The 16934-nt window shown below is 36.9% G+C and overlaps 1 protein-coding gene across 1 annotated transcript in view; it reads right to left on the bottom strand.

Annotated features, from left to right (window-relative positions):
* SHOC1 (shortage in chiasmata 1) overlaps positions 1-16934 on the bottom strand; it is a 110882-nt gene that overhangs the window by 81941 nt on the left and 12007 nt on the right. The window contains exon 4 of the mRNA XM_043453776.1: positions 6495-6679. Coding sequence (XP_043309711.1) covers positions 6495-6679 — 185 coding nt within the window. The remainder of the gene's footprint in view (positions 1-6494; positions 6680-16934) is intronic.

Here is a 16934-nt window from a genome sequence, read left to right on the forward strand (position 1 = left end):
TTTGGAACAGAGAACTGCATAGATCTGTCTCTCTCCTCTTGAGTCCCCCTTTTTCTTCTCCTGCTCATCTCTATCTCCCTCCTCCCTCTCCTCTTCTTCATGTAACTCTGTGAACCCCTCTGGGTGTCCCTCACGGTGGAGAATCTTTTCACCATTAACCTAGAAGTTTTATTATAAGTGCTGTATAGTTGGAGAAGTCTTGAGACTACTGGAAGAATAAAACTGAAATCCAGAGGCAGGAGACTTAAGCCCAAAACCTGAGAACACCAGAAAACTTCTGACTACACGGAACATTAAAGTAATAAGAGACCATCCAAAAGCCTCCATACCTACACTGAAACCAACCACCACCCAAGAGCCAATAAGTTCCAGAGCAAGACATACCACACAAATTCTCCAGCAATGCAGGAACACAGCCCTGAATGTCAACATACAGGCTGCCCAAAGTCACACCTAACACATAGACCCATCTCAAAACTCACTACTGGACACTCCATTGCACTCCAGAGAGAAGAAACCCAGTTCCACGCACCAGAACACCGATGCAAGCTTCCCTAGCCAGGAAACCTTGACAGGCCAATCATCGAACCCCACCCACTGGGGGAAACCTCTACAATAAAAAGGAACCACAGACCACCAGAATACAGAAAGCCCACTCCAGACACAGCAATCTAAACAAGATAAAAAGGCAGAGAAATACCCAACAGGTAAAGGGACATGAAAAATGCCCACCAAGTCAAACAAAAGAGGAGGAGATAGGGAATCTACCTGAAAAAGAATTTAGAATAATGATAATAAAAATGATCCAAAATCTTGAAAACAAAATGGAGTTACAGATAAATAGCCTGGAGACAAAGACTAAGAAGATGCAAGAAATGTTTAATAAGGACCTAGAAGAAATAAAAAAGAGTCAATTAAAAATGAATAATGCAAAAAAAATGAATAATGCAATAAATGAGATAAAAAACACTCTGGAGGGAACCAACAGTAGAATAACAGAGACAGAAGATAGGATAGTGAGGTAGAAGATAAAATGGTGGAAATAAATGAAGCAGAGAGGAAAAAAGAAAAAAGAATCAAAAGAAGTGAGGACAACCTCAGGGACCTCTGGGACAATATGAAATGCCCCAACACTTGAATCATAGGAGTCCCAGAAGAAGAAGACAAAAAGAAAGGCCATGAGAAAATACTCGAGGAGATAATAGCTGAAAACTTCCCTAAAATGGGGAAGGAAATAGTTACACAGGTCCAAGAAATCCAGGGAGTCCCAAACAGGATAAACCCAAGGTGAAACACCCCAAGACACATATTAATCAAATTAACAAAGATCAAACACAAAGAACAAATATTAAAAGTAGCAAGGGAGAAACAACAAATAACACACAAAGGGATTCCCATAAGGATAACAGCTGATCTATCAATAGAAACCCTTCAGGACAGAAGGGAATGGCAGGACATACTGAAAGTAATGAAAGAGAATAACCTACAACCTAGATTACTGTACCCAGCAAGGATCTCATTCAGATATGAAGGAGAATTCAAAAACTTTACAGACAAGCAAAAGCTGAGAGAATTCAGCACCACCAAACCAGCTCTTCAACAAATGCTAAAGGATCTACTCTAGACAGGAAACACAGAAAAGTTGTATAAACGTGAATCCAAAACAACACAGTAAATGGCAACGGGACCATACCTATCAATAATTACCTTAAATGTAAATGGGTTGAATGCCCCAACCAAAAGACAAAGACTGGCTGAATGGATACAAAAACAAGACCCCTATATATGCTGTCTACAAGAGACCCACCTCAAAACAAGAGACACATACAGACTAAAAGTGAAGGGCTGGAAAAAAATATTTCACGCAAACGGAGACCAAAAGAAAGCAGGAGTCGCAATACTCATATCAGATAAAATAGACTTTCAAATAAAGGCTGTGAAAAGAGACAAAGAAGGACACTACATAATGATCAAAGGATCAATCCAAGAAGAAGATATAACAATTATAAATATATATGCACCCAACATAGGAGCACCGCAATATGTACGGCAAATGCTAACGAGTATGAAAGAGGAAATTAATAGTAACACAATAATAGTGGGAGACTTTAATACCCCACTCACAACTATGGATATATCAACTGAACAGAAAATTAACAAGGAAATACAAACTTTAAATGACACAATGAACCAGCTAGACCTAATTGATATCTATAGGACATTTCACCCCAAAACAATAAATTTCACCTTTTTCTCAAGCACACATGGAACCTTCTCCAGAATAGATCACATCCTGGGCCATAAATCTAGCCTTGGGAAATTCAGAAAAATTGAAATCATTCCAGTCATCTTTTCTGACCACAGTGCAGTAAGATTAGATGTCAATTACAGGAAAAAAATTATTAAAAATTCAAACATATGGAGGCTAAATAACACGCTCCTGAATAACCAACAAATCATAGAAGAAATCAAAAAAGAAATCAAAATATGCATAGAAACGAATGAAAATGAAAACACAACAACCCAAAACCTATGGGACACTGTAAAAGCAGTGCTAAGGGGAAGGTTCATAGCATTACAGGCTTACCTCAAGAAACAAGAAAAAAGTCAAATAAATAACCTAGCTCTACACCTAAAGCCACTAGAGAAGGAAGAAATGAAGAACCCCAGGGTTAGTAGAAGGAAAGAAATCTTAAAAATTAGGGCAGAAATAAATGCAAAAGAAACTAAAGAGACCATAGCAAAAATCAACAAAGCTAAAAGCTGGTTTTTGAAAAAATAAACAAAATTGACAAACCATTAGCAAGACTCATTAAGAAACAAAGAGAGAAGAACCAAATTAACAAAATTAGAAATGAAAATGGAGAGATCACAACAGACAACAACTGAAATACAAAGGATCATAAGAGACTACTACCAGCAGCTCTATGCCAATAAATTAGACAACTTGGAAGAAATGGACAAATTCTTAGAAAAGTATAACTTTCCAAAACTGAACCAGAAAGAAATAGAAGATCTTAACAGACCCATCACAAGCAAGGAAATCGAAACTGTAATCAAAAATCTTCCAGCAAACAAAAGCCCAGGACCAGATGGCTTCACAGCTGAATTCTACCAAAAGTTTAGAGAAGAGCTAACACCTATCTTACCCAAACTCTTCCAGAAAATTGCAGATGAAGGTAAACTTCCAAACTCATTCTATGAGGCCACCATCACCCTAATTCCAAAACCAGACAAAGATGCCACAAAAAAAAGAAAACTACAGGCCAATATCACTGATGAACATAGATGCAAAAATCCTTAACAAAATTCTAGCAAACAGAATCCAACAACATATTAAAAAAAATCATACACCATGACCAAGTGGGCTTTATCCCAGGAATGCAAGGATTCTTTAATATCCACAAATCAATCAATGTAATACACCACATTAACAAATTGAAAGATAAAAACCATATGATTATCTCAATAGATGCAGAAAAAGCCTTTGACAAAATTCAACATCCATTTATGATTAAAACTTTCCAGAAAGCAGGAATAGAAGGAACATACCTCAACATAATAAAAGCTATATATAACAAACCCACAGTAAGCATTACCCTCAATGGTGAAAAATTGAAAGCAGCTCCCCTAAAATCAGGAACAAGACAAGGGTGCCCACTCTCACCACTACTATTCAACATAGTTTTGGAAGTTTTGGCCACAGCAAACAGAGCAGAAAAAGAAGTAAAAGGAATCCAGATAGGAAAAGAAGAAGTGAAACTCTCTCTGTTTGCAGATGACATGATCCTCTACATAGAAAACCCTAAAGACTCTACCAGAAAATTACTAGAGCTAATCAACAAATATAGTAAAGTTGCAGGATATAAAATTAACACACAGAAATCCCTTGCATTCCTATACACTAACAATGAGAAAACAGAAAGAAATTAAGGAAACAATACCATTCACCATTGCAACAAAAAGAATAAAATACTTAGGAGTATATCTACCTAAAGAAAAAAAAGACCTATACATAGAAAACTATAAAACATTGTTGAAAGAAATCCAAGAGGATGGAGAAATATACCGTGTTCATGGATTGGAAGAATCAATATTGTCAAAATGACTATACTACCCAAAGCAATTTATAGATTCAATGCAATCCCTATCAAGCTACCAACAGTATTTTTCACAGAGCTAGAACAAATAATTTCACAATTTGTATGGAAATACAAAAAACCTCGAATAGCCAAAGTAAGCTTGAGAAAGAAGAATGGAACTGGAGGAATCAACCTGCCTGACTTCAGGCTCCACTACAAAGCCACAGTCATCAAGACAGTATGGTACTGGCACAAAGGCAGAAATATAGATCAGTGGAACAGAATAGAAAGCCCAGAGATAAATCCACGAACCTATGGACACCTTATCTTCGACAAAGGAGGCAAGAATATACAATGGAAAAAAGACAACCTCTTTAACAAGTGGTGCTGGGAAAACTGATCAACCACTTGTAAAAGAATGAAACTAGAACACTTTCTAACACCATACTCAAAAATAAACTCAAAATGGATTAAAGATCTAAACATAAGACCAGAAACTATAAAACTCCTAGAGGAAAACATAGGCAAAATACTCTCTGACATAAATCACAGCAGGATTCTCTATGACCCACCTCCCAGAATATTGGAAATAAAAGCAAAAATAAACAAATGGGACCTAATGGAACTGAAAAGCTTTTGCACTACAAAGGAAACTATAAGCAAGGTGAAAAGACAGCCCTCAGAATGGAGAAAATTATAGCAAATGAAGCAACAGACAAAGGATTAATCTCAAAAATATACAAGCAACTCCTGAAGCTCAATTCCAGAAAAATAAATGACCCAATCAAAAAATGGGCCAAAGAACTAAACAGACATTTCTCCACAGAAGACATACAGATGGCTAACAAACACATGAAAAGATGCTCAACATCACTCATTATCAGAGAAATGCAAATCAAAACCACAATGAGGTACCATTACACGCCAGTCAGGATGGCTGCTATCCAAAAGTCTACAAGCAATAAATGCTGGAGAGGGTGTGGAGAAAAGGGAACCCTCTCACACTGTTGGTGGGAATGCAAACTAGTACAGCTACTATGAAGAACAGTGTGGAGATTTCTTAAAAACCTGGAAATAGAACTGCCATATGACCTAGCAATCCCACTCCTAGGCATACACACCGAGGAAACCAGATCTGAAAGAGACACATGCACCCCAATGTTCATCGCAGCACTGTTTATAATAGCCAGGACATGGAAGCAACCTAGATGCCCACCAGCAGATGAATGGATAAGGAAGCTGTGGTACATATACACCATGGAATATTACTCAGCCGTTAAAAAGAATTCATTTGAATCAGTTCTAATGAGATGGATGAAACTGGAGCCCATTATACAGAGTGAAGTAAGCCAGAAAGATAAAGACCATTACAGTATACTAACACATATATATGGAATTTAGAAAGATGGTAATGATAACCCTATACGCAAGACAGAAAAAGAGACACAGATGTACAGAACAGACTTTTGGACTCTGTGGGAGAAGGCGAGGGTGGGATGTTTCGAGAGAACAGCATCAAAACACGTATATTATCTATGGTGAAACAGATCACCAGCCCAGGCTGGATGCATGAGACAAGTGCTCAGGGCTGGTGCACTGGGAAGACCCAGAGGGATGGGATGGGGAGGGAGGTGGGAGGGGGGATCGGGATGGGGAATACATGTAAATCCATGGCTGATTCATGTCAATGTATGGCAAAAACCACTACAATATTGTAAAGTAATTAGCCTCCAACTAATAAAAATAAATGGAAAAAAAAGTCAGTAAAGAAAAAGAAAAAAAAACACCACTACTTCTTTGTAAAAAAAAAAAAAGCAAGTAAAAATATAATTTTTTGCCAGTCACATTGGATAAACATTTTACAACATCAGATTTAGAATATAATTTGGATAATATATATCTTTAAGTATTACTTACTCTAAATTCATAAAAACTGAGTGAACTTCCTGACCTAACACTGCAACTATTTTACCTCCACGTTGAATTATGGTTTCACATTAATTTGATAAGATTGAAAATCTTCAGAATAAATGGGAAAATAAAATATAACTATTACTTAATAATCTAATAATTTAATGTTATACCAGATTGTCATGTCATCAGATCTCTAAAGAGATGCTATCACTATAGCAATATGTTGTGAGCAACCTATGATGAAACCTCTGAGGCTATTTTGAGGCCCAGCACACTTAAACTCCAAAAACAGCTAAATTACAAAAAGGAGATTAATATGAAAGAAAATATTTCACTAATGTGGCAAAGCTTTGAATTTCAATTTTGCAGGTGGATATCCCTAGCAAAATAAAAAAAAAAATAAATAAAAAATCCAGTAAAACAAAAAAAATCACTGAAATGAAAATTTATATATTAGTAAAAAATGTTTTATAACAATGGAAAGAACAAATGTTTTACCTTGTTTCTGTGCTTGAAGTGATGGACATTTTTCTAAGCAGGTGACAAGTGTAAAGAATTCCTTATATTCCTTATGGGTATACAAGCTGGCTTCCTCTGCTTCAGTTTGGGAGTTTGGGTTTGAACTCGGAACAATTTCATCAAATTCACAGTTAAGCTGGGTCACCATTCCTGTAACTGTTTTTCTATGATATATGAAAATTACTGATTTTGTGTATATCTTATTTTAAAACATGTTTATTAACAAATAATGCATGTTCACTGTAGAAAGTTACCAAATTCCAACAGATATAGAGAGACATTACCCATAGATCCATCATTCAAGAGATCAATTAAAAAAATAAGTATTTTCTCAATTATTTTTGAATATTTTTTAAACAAAAGTGGATTCATATACATAGTATTTTGTAACCTGTTCTTTTCTACTAAGCAATGAAGCATGAGAACATTTACATGTCAATCAATGTACATTCACTTCATTTTTTGAGTGATGAACAAGATCCCGTTGTATAGGTAAATAATTTTTTCAACTAGTTCCCTGTTACTGGAAATTTAAATTTGTTATACTTGTTTGCTATTATGAGCAACAATGCAAGGAATATCTTTGTGTACTTATCTGTTTTCTCAAAATGCAATTCCTAAAAATGGAAATGATGGGGTTAAAGGTACATAGATTTTTAGACTTTGCCACACATTGCCAAAATGTCCTTGTGCTGGATAGTCAATGTCTGCTTTTCCATGTCATTATTCAACCTTTTATATTCTGTTCTACATCCTAGGAGACAGATCTCAATGAACCAACTAAACTCCCTTGCCCAGTCTTCTGGTTGGATTTACCAATGAAAGCACTGGCAGATCAAAAGTAGGAAAATAGATAGGTTGAAATATTATTCTTCCCAAATCTTTCCCTTTGGGGCCACAGTTTGGAGAGATAGCTGTATTCTTCAACCAACAGTTACATCTTTAATCAGACAGTATCTCTCTTGTACCTGCAGTTCTTACTCTGTTGGTTACTTCAGTCCCCTTTCTCCTTCAAGCTTAGGGTGGTAATAACTTCCAGGCATTGCGAGTCCTGGGAACTTTTTTTGGTTCCCTTGACCTTACCCGTACCTTGCTTGTTACCTAACTGACCCAGATATATCCACCATTGTTTATATCATCAGGATATTTGAACTTAAAAGAGACCTTTCTACTGAATTTTCCAATAAATAAATATACTATTGGCAATTTGGCTACATATTCTAATATATATTTTTATGATATCCTAAAATATTTAGCCTTAATAACCCTACACAGACTGAAAGAACTAAAATCAATATAATTCCCTAGTGAACTGGAGAAAATAATGAATATGCCATATCTTAAAATTATGTGCAGAAAAATCTCTAGAGTTTCTGCTTTATTCTTTATAAAAATACAAGGTACCAGAAAAAAATATTTTAGCTCATTCAGTTTCATCTTACTCACAAGAATGATGATTCCTATGTGGATCTTTAGAGACTTCTAAATTTAGTGCTTAGATAGCTACTTAAAAAAAAAATGACTGACAAAGACAATACTCAATAGGAATAGTTGGTACTACAGTTTTTTTATTTTTTAAATATAATTTTATTTATTTGTTTCTGGCTGTGCTGGGTGTTTGCAGCTGCACAGGCTTTTCTCTAGTTGCTGTGAGCAGGGGTTACTATGCAGTTGTGGTGCACGGGCTTCTCACTGTGGGGGCTTCTCTTGTTGCGGAGCACAGGCTCTGGGGCGTGTGGGCTTCAGTAGTTGTGGCACGTGGGCTCACTAGTTGTGGCACATGGGTTTAGTTGCTCCACAGCATGCAGGATCTTCCTGGATTAGGGATTGAACCCGTGTCTTCTGCAGTGGCAGGCAGATTCTTTACCACTGAGCCACCACAGAAGCCTGGTGAAGTTTTGAGAAAACCCTGTCAATTCTCTTTCCCTCACCATAAGTGATCTTTAAAGACCGATACTTCCAGGTTTTCTTTTCCCTCCTTGTCCAATATTATCTATATTTTGTTCAGTGGTACCTCCTCCTCTGCCTAACTTGTAGATCCCGATGTTTCCTGGGCTTTCAGTCTGCATCGTCTTTGCTTTCTTTCTATGTCATTCTTTTTTGGGTAAATTCATCCACTCTCGTTCACTAGTTCCTTAACTCAAAAGAAATATTTATTGAGTGTCTACAATGTGCCAGCACCGTTTTAGGCGCTGAGTGGAGCGGTGACCAAAGCAGGGTCCTCGTCCTCGTAAGGTTTTACATGCTAATGGGATGATAAACAAATACATAGGTGAATACGTAAGGTCAGGTAGTGAAAAACTCTGATAAGTGAAATAAAATGAGATATTAGGACATCAAGTAATAGCCAGAGGGATAACAAAAGATATGTTTTAGAGACAGTAGTTAGTGAATGGCCTTCTGAGGAGCTACAGTTACCTAAATAATGGTAAAGAGCAAGCCGTACAGAGGCTCAGAATAGAGGACCAAGGTTGACATAGTCAAAGAAAAGCAGAAAGGTCAGGTTGACTGGAACTGAGTAAGGTTAGATAGGCGGGTAAAGATAAGATCATGCTGGATCTTGGAGGATGTGGTAAGAACACTGGATTTTATTCTATGTGAAATGGGATACCAATGATGAAATGCATAACCCACCAATACCTGAAACATTTCATGAATTGCTTTGTGTCTTAAAAAAAATCACAGGCGAACTCTTATAAGAAAATAAAGGAGCAAATTCTTGTGACTTTAGTTTAGGTAAAGCCTTCTTAGATTTGATACCAAAAGTACAAATAACAAAAGAAAAATTAGATAAATTAAACTTCATCAAAATTCAAAAATTTTCTGCTTGAAAGGATACCATCAAGGAAGGGAAAAGACAATCCACAGGAGAAAATATTAGCAAATCACATATCTAATAAGAGACTTGGATCTAGAATACATAAGGAACTCTTAAACCTCAATAATAAAAAGGCATATAACATAATTTAAAAATGGCAAAGAACTTGAATAGTAATTTCTCCAAGGAAGATATAATAACAGACAATAATTAAAGGGAAAGACGTTCAACATCATTAGCCATCAGGGAAATGAAAATCAAAACTACAATGACATGCAATGAGCTCTTCACTAGGATGGTTATAATTAAAAAGACAGATAACAAGTGTTGGCAAGATATAAATTGTAACCTTCATACACTGCTAGTGGGAATATAAAATGGTACATCTGCATGGAAAACATGTATTTACAGAGTTACCATATGATCTAGCAATTTCACTACTGGAAAGATAAAATCCTATGTCTGCATAAAAACTTGTCCACAACTGTTTATGGGGCTTCCCTGGTGGCTCGGACAGTAAAGAAACTGCCTGCAAAGCTATGGTTTTTCCAGTAGTCATCGATGGATATGAGAGTTAGGCCATAAAGAAGGCTGAGCGCCAAAGAAGGCTGAAGGAGATTGTCAATCCTAAAGAAAATCAACCCTGAATATTCATTGGAAGGGCTGATGCTGAAGCTGAAGCTCCAATACTTTCACCACCTAATGCAAAGAGCTGACTCATTGGAAAAGACCCTGATGCTGGGAAAGAGTGAGAGCAGAAGGGAGCAACAGAGGATGAGATGATGGGGCTCAACATGATGAGATGATGATTGAGTCGGATGGCATCACCGACTCAATAGACATGAGTTTGAGCAAACTCTGGGAGACAGTGAAGGACAGGAAAGCCTGGCATGTTGCAGTTCATGGGGTTGCAGAGTTGGACATACTTACCAAAAAACAATTGTTTATAGCAGCATTATTCATAAGAGCCAAAAAGTGGAAACAAATGTCCACCGACTGATGAATGGATAAATAAAATGTGGTATATTCATACAGTGGAATATTATTTGATCATAAAAAATGAAGTGCTGATACATGCTACAAAATAAAAAATTGTTAGTCACTCAGTCATGTCTCTTTGCCACCCCACGGACTGTAGCCTTCCAGGCTCCTTTGTCCATGGAATTCTCCAAGTAAGAATACTGATGTGGACAGCCATTTCCTTCTCCAGAGGATCTTCCTGATCCAGGGGTAAATCTTAAAAACATTATGCCAAGTAAAAGAGGCTGGTCACAAAGGATCACATATATATGTGTGATTTTGAGATTTATAATAAGAGATATATGTTTGGTCTTCATACCCATTTCTTGCACAAAGCTCCTAAGGTCATTGGACTTTCTTAAGTGCTAAAGTTGACTTTTGCTATGTTTATAGGGTAACTTTTGGGAAGCACCTAAGGATGGCGACTGGCTGCCAGTAGAACCAACCATGTGATTAGAAGATTGGAACTTTCAGTTCCACTCCTCTGACCTACAGGAAGGGGAGAGGGGCTGGAAGTTGAATCAACTGCCAGTGACCAATCATGTAATCAATCCTGCCCATGTAATGAAGCCTTTGTAAAAACACAGAAGGACTGGGCTAAGAAAACGTCCAGGTTGGTGAACACATGGAGGTGCTGGGAAAGCAGGGTGATGGGAGAGAACATGAAAGTTCCATGACCTTTCCCCACGTCTTGCCCTATCTATCTCTTCCATCTGACTGTTTCTGAGTCATACCCTTTTATAGTAAACTGATAATTCAGTAAGTAAAATATTCCTGTGAATTCTATGAGTCTAGAATTCATAGTTGCTGGAGTCTATGAGTCCAGCAAATTGATTGAACCCAAAGAGGGGGTTGTTGGAATCTCTGATCTATAGCTGGTCAGTCAGAAGCATAGGTGATAACCTTGCAAATGGCCTCTGAAGCATAGGGTGCAGGGGCAGTTTCATAGGACTAAACCCTTAACCTATGGGATCTTAATTTCCATTATGTAACAAAGCTCCTGAATTTAAACTTAAATTTCAATTTGGGAAAGACTGTTAAACCTTCTGCTCAGTTTTGCTCTGAACCAAAAACTGCTCTAAAAAATTAAGTTCATTAAAAATTAAATTTTATTTCATGAGACAAACTTGAAACTAATGATGGCTAACACACACACAAGGAAGCTGAAAGGTCATGGCTAGTAAGGTAGTTTCACCATTTATGAGGGACTGAGACTCCTTTTGTTCCACTCTGCCATTCCTAGACTTAGTTCTTATCACGTCTACTCCAAGGTGGTTGCTGCAGCCAATATCTGCATTCTAACATCAGGACGGAGAAAATGTGAAGGAGAAAAACACGCTGCTTCCTTTTAAGCCATTCTCCAGAAACTGCGTAAGTCCCTTTTGCTTATATGCTTTGGGAAGAGCTTAGTCATATGGCTACGTTTGGCTGTAGGGAGGCAGAGAAATGTGAATTTTATCTTAGGTGGTGCCACAGATTCCATCTTCTTTGCCATGGGTTCTATCTTGAAGGTACTATAAAATGAATGGAGGGTCAGACACGACAGGGTGCCCATTCCTTCAGGGCCTCGAATTTCTCTCATACAAGAGTCTTTTGTGTGCACCAAAGTAGCCTGATCGTTGCTTATTGCACGTTCTTGCCTCTGTATCTTCAGATGTACTATTTCCTTTGAAATGCTTTCTTTCAAGTTAGTTTCTCCTTTGTCCAACACAAGCTCAATTCCCACTTCTTTATGAAGTTGATCTCTCCTGCTTATAAACACACAGCTCTACCAATCTAACTCATAGGGAGAAGAGAGATTATAGAGGTTATCTTGTATCTTGTTACTCAAATGAGGTTCTTGGACCAGTAGCATCAGCACACTGAGGAGCATATTGCTGCTGCTGCTGCTGCTAAGTCACTTTAGTCATGTCCCCATAGACTGCGTATTAGACATGCAGAATCTCAGGCCCCAATGCAGACTGACTGAATCAGAATCTTCATTTTTAACAGGATCCTCAGGGGATTCATATGTAAATTAAAGTTTGAGAAGCACTGACCCATCATCTTTATACTTAATCAGAAAGTGAGGGTCAGGGACTTCCCTGGTGGTCCAGCAGTTAAGAATCCACCTGCCAGTGCAGCGGACTTAGATCCCTGGTCCATGAAGATTCCACGTGCCACAGAGCAACTAAGCCTGTGTGCCACAACTACTGCGCCAAGGCTCTAGAACTTGTGCTTTGCAAGGAGAAAAGTCACGATAAGGAGAAGGCCACGAATCTCAACAAATAGTAGTCCCTGCTCTCTGTAACTAGAGAAAGCCTACTGGTAACAAAGACCCAGTACAGCCAAAAATAAATAAATAAAAAGTGAGGGTCAGAGATAGAAAACGGCTCATTGACTAGTTAGTACTTAACTTTTCAAATGAAGAGTTAAAATCCACATCTTTTAGTTCACAGCACAAAGCTCTTTCCGCTACACCTTTTTGCGTCCTCCCTGCTCTAGAGTTTAGTCCTGTGATAAGTAATTTGCATTGACCTTATACCTTGTGATAGACCTTTTGAGGGTCATTTTATATTATCATTTAATTCTTAACATTGTCAGTTTTTTCTGTTCATATATTATCTTCCTAACCTTATTTTAAATTCCTAGATGACAGAAATAGTATATTGGGCTTCTCTTAGTGTCTGGACACATTTAAGTTGGTCATTTGTTTCTTTCAAATTGTAACTAAGGAAAACAAATTACTAAAACTTGAAAATCTGAAAAATAACTAAATCCTTTGGGTCTGATTAGAACTCTGCATGAAGCGATGCAACAGAGTAAATTATTTATATTTGCACTAAAATCTCTATTTTGTGTCTACCTGAACAACATAGATTGGGTTAGATGTTCTTCCTCATATTATGCTCTGCATGCCTATCTGTGTCATTGTACTTCCCACATTCTATTGTATTATTTATTTATAAATCTCTTATTCTCTATTTTCTTATGTTCTTTGAGAGTAGTGACTGTATCTAATTTTTTTATCCTGTATTCAGCACACAACATGGTATCTGATAAATATTTGATGAATGACTAGACTACTAATAAATAATGTTTTGACAAAGTATGTTAGAAAATAGCCTTAAGTCTGCATTTATACTACAAGGATAAAAAGACTGATTTTATTTTTATTTATTTATTTATTTATTTATTTATTTTTTGTCATACATTGATATGAATCAGCCATAGATTTACACGTATTCCCCATCCCGATCCCCCCTCCCACCTCCCTCTCCACCCGATTCCTCTGGGTCTTCCCAGTGCACCAGGCCCGAGCACTTGTCTCATGCATCCCACCTGGGCTGGTGATCTGTTTCACCATAAATAGTATACATGCTGTTCTTTTGAAATATCCCACCCTCACATTCTCCCACAGAGTTCAAAAGTCTGTTCCGTATTTCTGTGTCCCTTAAGGGATTCCCATAAGGATAACAGCTGATCTATCAATAGAAACCCTTCAGGACAGAAGGAAATGGCAGGACATACTGAAAGTAATGAAAGAGAATAACCTACAACCTAGATTACTGTACCCAGCAAGGATCTCATTCAGATATGAAGGAGAATTCAAAAGCTTCGCAGACAAGCAAAAGCTGAGACAATTCAGCACCACCAAACCAGCTCTTCAACAAATGCTAAAGGATCTTCTCTAGACAGGAAACACAGAAAGGTTGTATAAACGTGAACCCAAAACAACAAAGTAAATGGCAACGGGACCACACCTATCAATAATTACCTTAAATGTAAATGGGTTGAATGCCCCAACCAAAAGACAAAGATTGGCTGAATGGATACAAAAACAAGACCCCTATATATGCTGTCTACAAGAGACCCACCTCAAAACAAGAGACACATACAGACTAAAAGTGAAGGGCTGGAAAAAAATATTTCATGCAAACGGAGACCAAAAGAAAGCAGGAGTCGCAATACTCATATCAGATAAAATAGACTTTCAAATAAAGGATGTGAAAAGAGACAAAGAAGGACACTACATAATGATCAAAGGATCAATCCAAGAAGAAGATATAACAATTATAAATATATATGCACCCAACATAGGAGCACCGCAATATGTACGGCAAACACTAACGAGTATGAAAGAGGAAATTAATAGTAACACAATAATAGTGGGAGACTTTAATACCCCACTCACAACTATGGATAGATCAACTAAACAGAAAATTAACAAGGAAACACAAACCTTGAATGACACAATGGACCAGCTAGACCTAATTGATATCTATAGGACATTTCACCCCAAAACAATCAACTTCACCTTTTCTCAAGTGCACACGGAACCTTCTCCAGAATAGATCACATCCTGGGCCATAAATCTAGTCTTGGAAAATTCAAAAAAATTGAATCATTCCAGTCATCTTTTCTGACTACAGTGCAGTAAGATTAGATGTCAATTACAGGAAAAAAATTGTTAAAAATTCAAACATATGGAGGCTAAATAACATGCTTCTGAATAACCAACAAATCATAGAAGAAATCAAAAAAAGAAATCAAAATATGCATAGAAACAAATGAAAATGAAAACACAACAACCCAAAACCTATGGGACACTGTAAAAGCAGTGCTAAGGGGAAGGTTCATAGCATTACAGGCTTACCTCAAGAAACAAGAAAAAAGTCAAATAAATAACCTAACTCTACACCTAAAGCAACTAGAGAAGGAAGAAATGAAGAACCCCAGGGTTAGTAGAAGGAAAGAAATCTTAAAAATTAGGGCAGAAATAAATGCAAAAGAAACTAAAGAGACCACAGCAAAAATCAACAAAGCTAAAAGCTGGTTTTTTGAAAAAATAAACAAAATTGACAAACCATTAGCAAGACTCATTAAGAAACAAAGAGAGAAGAACCAAATTAACAAAATTAGAAATGAAAATGGAGAGATCACAACAGACAACACTGAAATACAAAGGATCATAAGAGACTACTACCAGCAGCTCTATGCCAATAAAATGGACAACTTGGAAGAAATGGACAAATTCTTAGAAAAGTATAACTTTCCAAAACTGAACCAGGAAGAAATAGAAGATCTTAACAGACCCATCACAAGCAAGGGAAATCGAAACTGTAATCAAAAATCTTCCAGCAAACAAAAGCCCAGGACCAGATGGCTTCACAGCTGAATTCTACCAAAAATTTAGAGAAGAGCTAACACCTATCTTACTCAAACTCTTCCAGAAAATTGCAGAAGAAGGTAAACTTCCAAACTCATTCTATGAGGCCACCATCACCCTAATTCCAAAACCAGACAAAGATGCCACAAAAAAAGAAAACTACAGGCCAATATCACTGATGAACATAGATGCAAAAATCCTTAACAAAATTCTAGCAAACAGAATCCAACAACATATTAAAAAAATCATACACCATGACCAAGTGGGCTTTATCCCAGGAATGCAAGGATTCTTTAATATCTGCAAATCAATCAATGTAATACACCACATTAACAAATTGAAAGATTAAAACCATATGATTATCTCAATAGATGCAGAGAAAGCCTTTGACAAAATTCAACACTCATTTATGATTAAAACTCTCCAAAAAGCAGGAATAGAAGGAACATACCTCAACATAATAAAAGCTATATATAACAAACCCACAGCAAGCATCACCCTCAATGGTGAAAAATTGAAAGCATTTCCCCTGAAATCAGGAACAAGACAAGGGTGCCCACTCTCACCACTACTATTCAACATAGTGTTGGAAGTTTTGGCCACAGCAAACAGAGCAGAAAAAGAAGTAAAAGGAATCCAGATAGGAAAAGAAGAAGTGAAACTCTCACTGTTTGCAGATGACATGATCCTCTACATAGAAAACCCTAAAGACTCTACGAGAAAATTACTAGAGCTAATCAATGAATATAGTAAAGTTGCAGGATATAAAATTAACACACAGAAATCCCTTGCATTCCTATATACTAACAATGAAAAAACAGAAAGAGAAATTAAGGAAACAATACCATTCACCATTGCAACAAAAAAGAATAAAATACTTAGGAGTATATCTACCTAAAGAAACAAAGGACCTATACATAGAAAACTATAAAACACTGATGAAAGAAATCAAAGAGGACACAAACAGATGGAGAAACATACCGTGTTCATGGATTGGAAGAATCAATATTGTCAAAATGGCTATTCTACCAAAAGCAGTCTATAGATTCAATGCAATCCCTATCAAGCTACCAACGGTATTTTTCACAGAACTAGACCAAAGAATTTCACAATTTGTAAAAAAAAAAAAAAAACCTCGAATAGCCAAAATAATCTTGAGAATAGAAGGAATTGGAATGGAGAATCAACCTGCCTGACTCAGACCTCTACTACAAAGCACAGTCATCAAGACAGTATGGTACTGGCACAAAGACAGAAATATAGATCAATGGAACAGAATAGAAAGCCCAGAGATAAATCCACGAACCTATGGACACCTTATCTTTGACAAAGGAGGCAAGGATATACAATGGAGAAAAGGAAAGATATACCTATTTGAATGCAGAGTTCCAAAGAATAGCAAGGAAAGATAAGAAAGCTTTCCTCAGTGATC

Source organism: Cervus canadensis, chromosome 30 (assembly GCF_019320065.1).
Source record: "Cervus canadensis isolate Bull #8, Minnesota chromosome 30, ASM1932006v1, whole genome shotgun sequence".
NCBI classification, from domain to species: domain Eukaryota; kingdom Metazoa; phylum Chordata; class Mammalia; order Artiodactyla; family Cervidae; genus Cervus; species Cervus canadensis.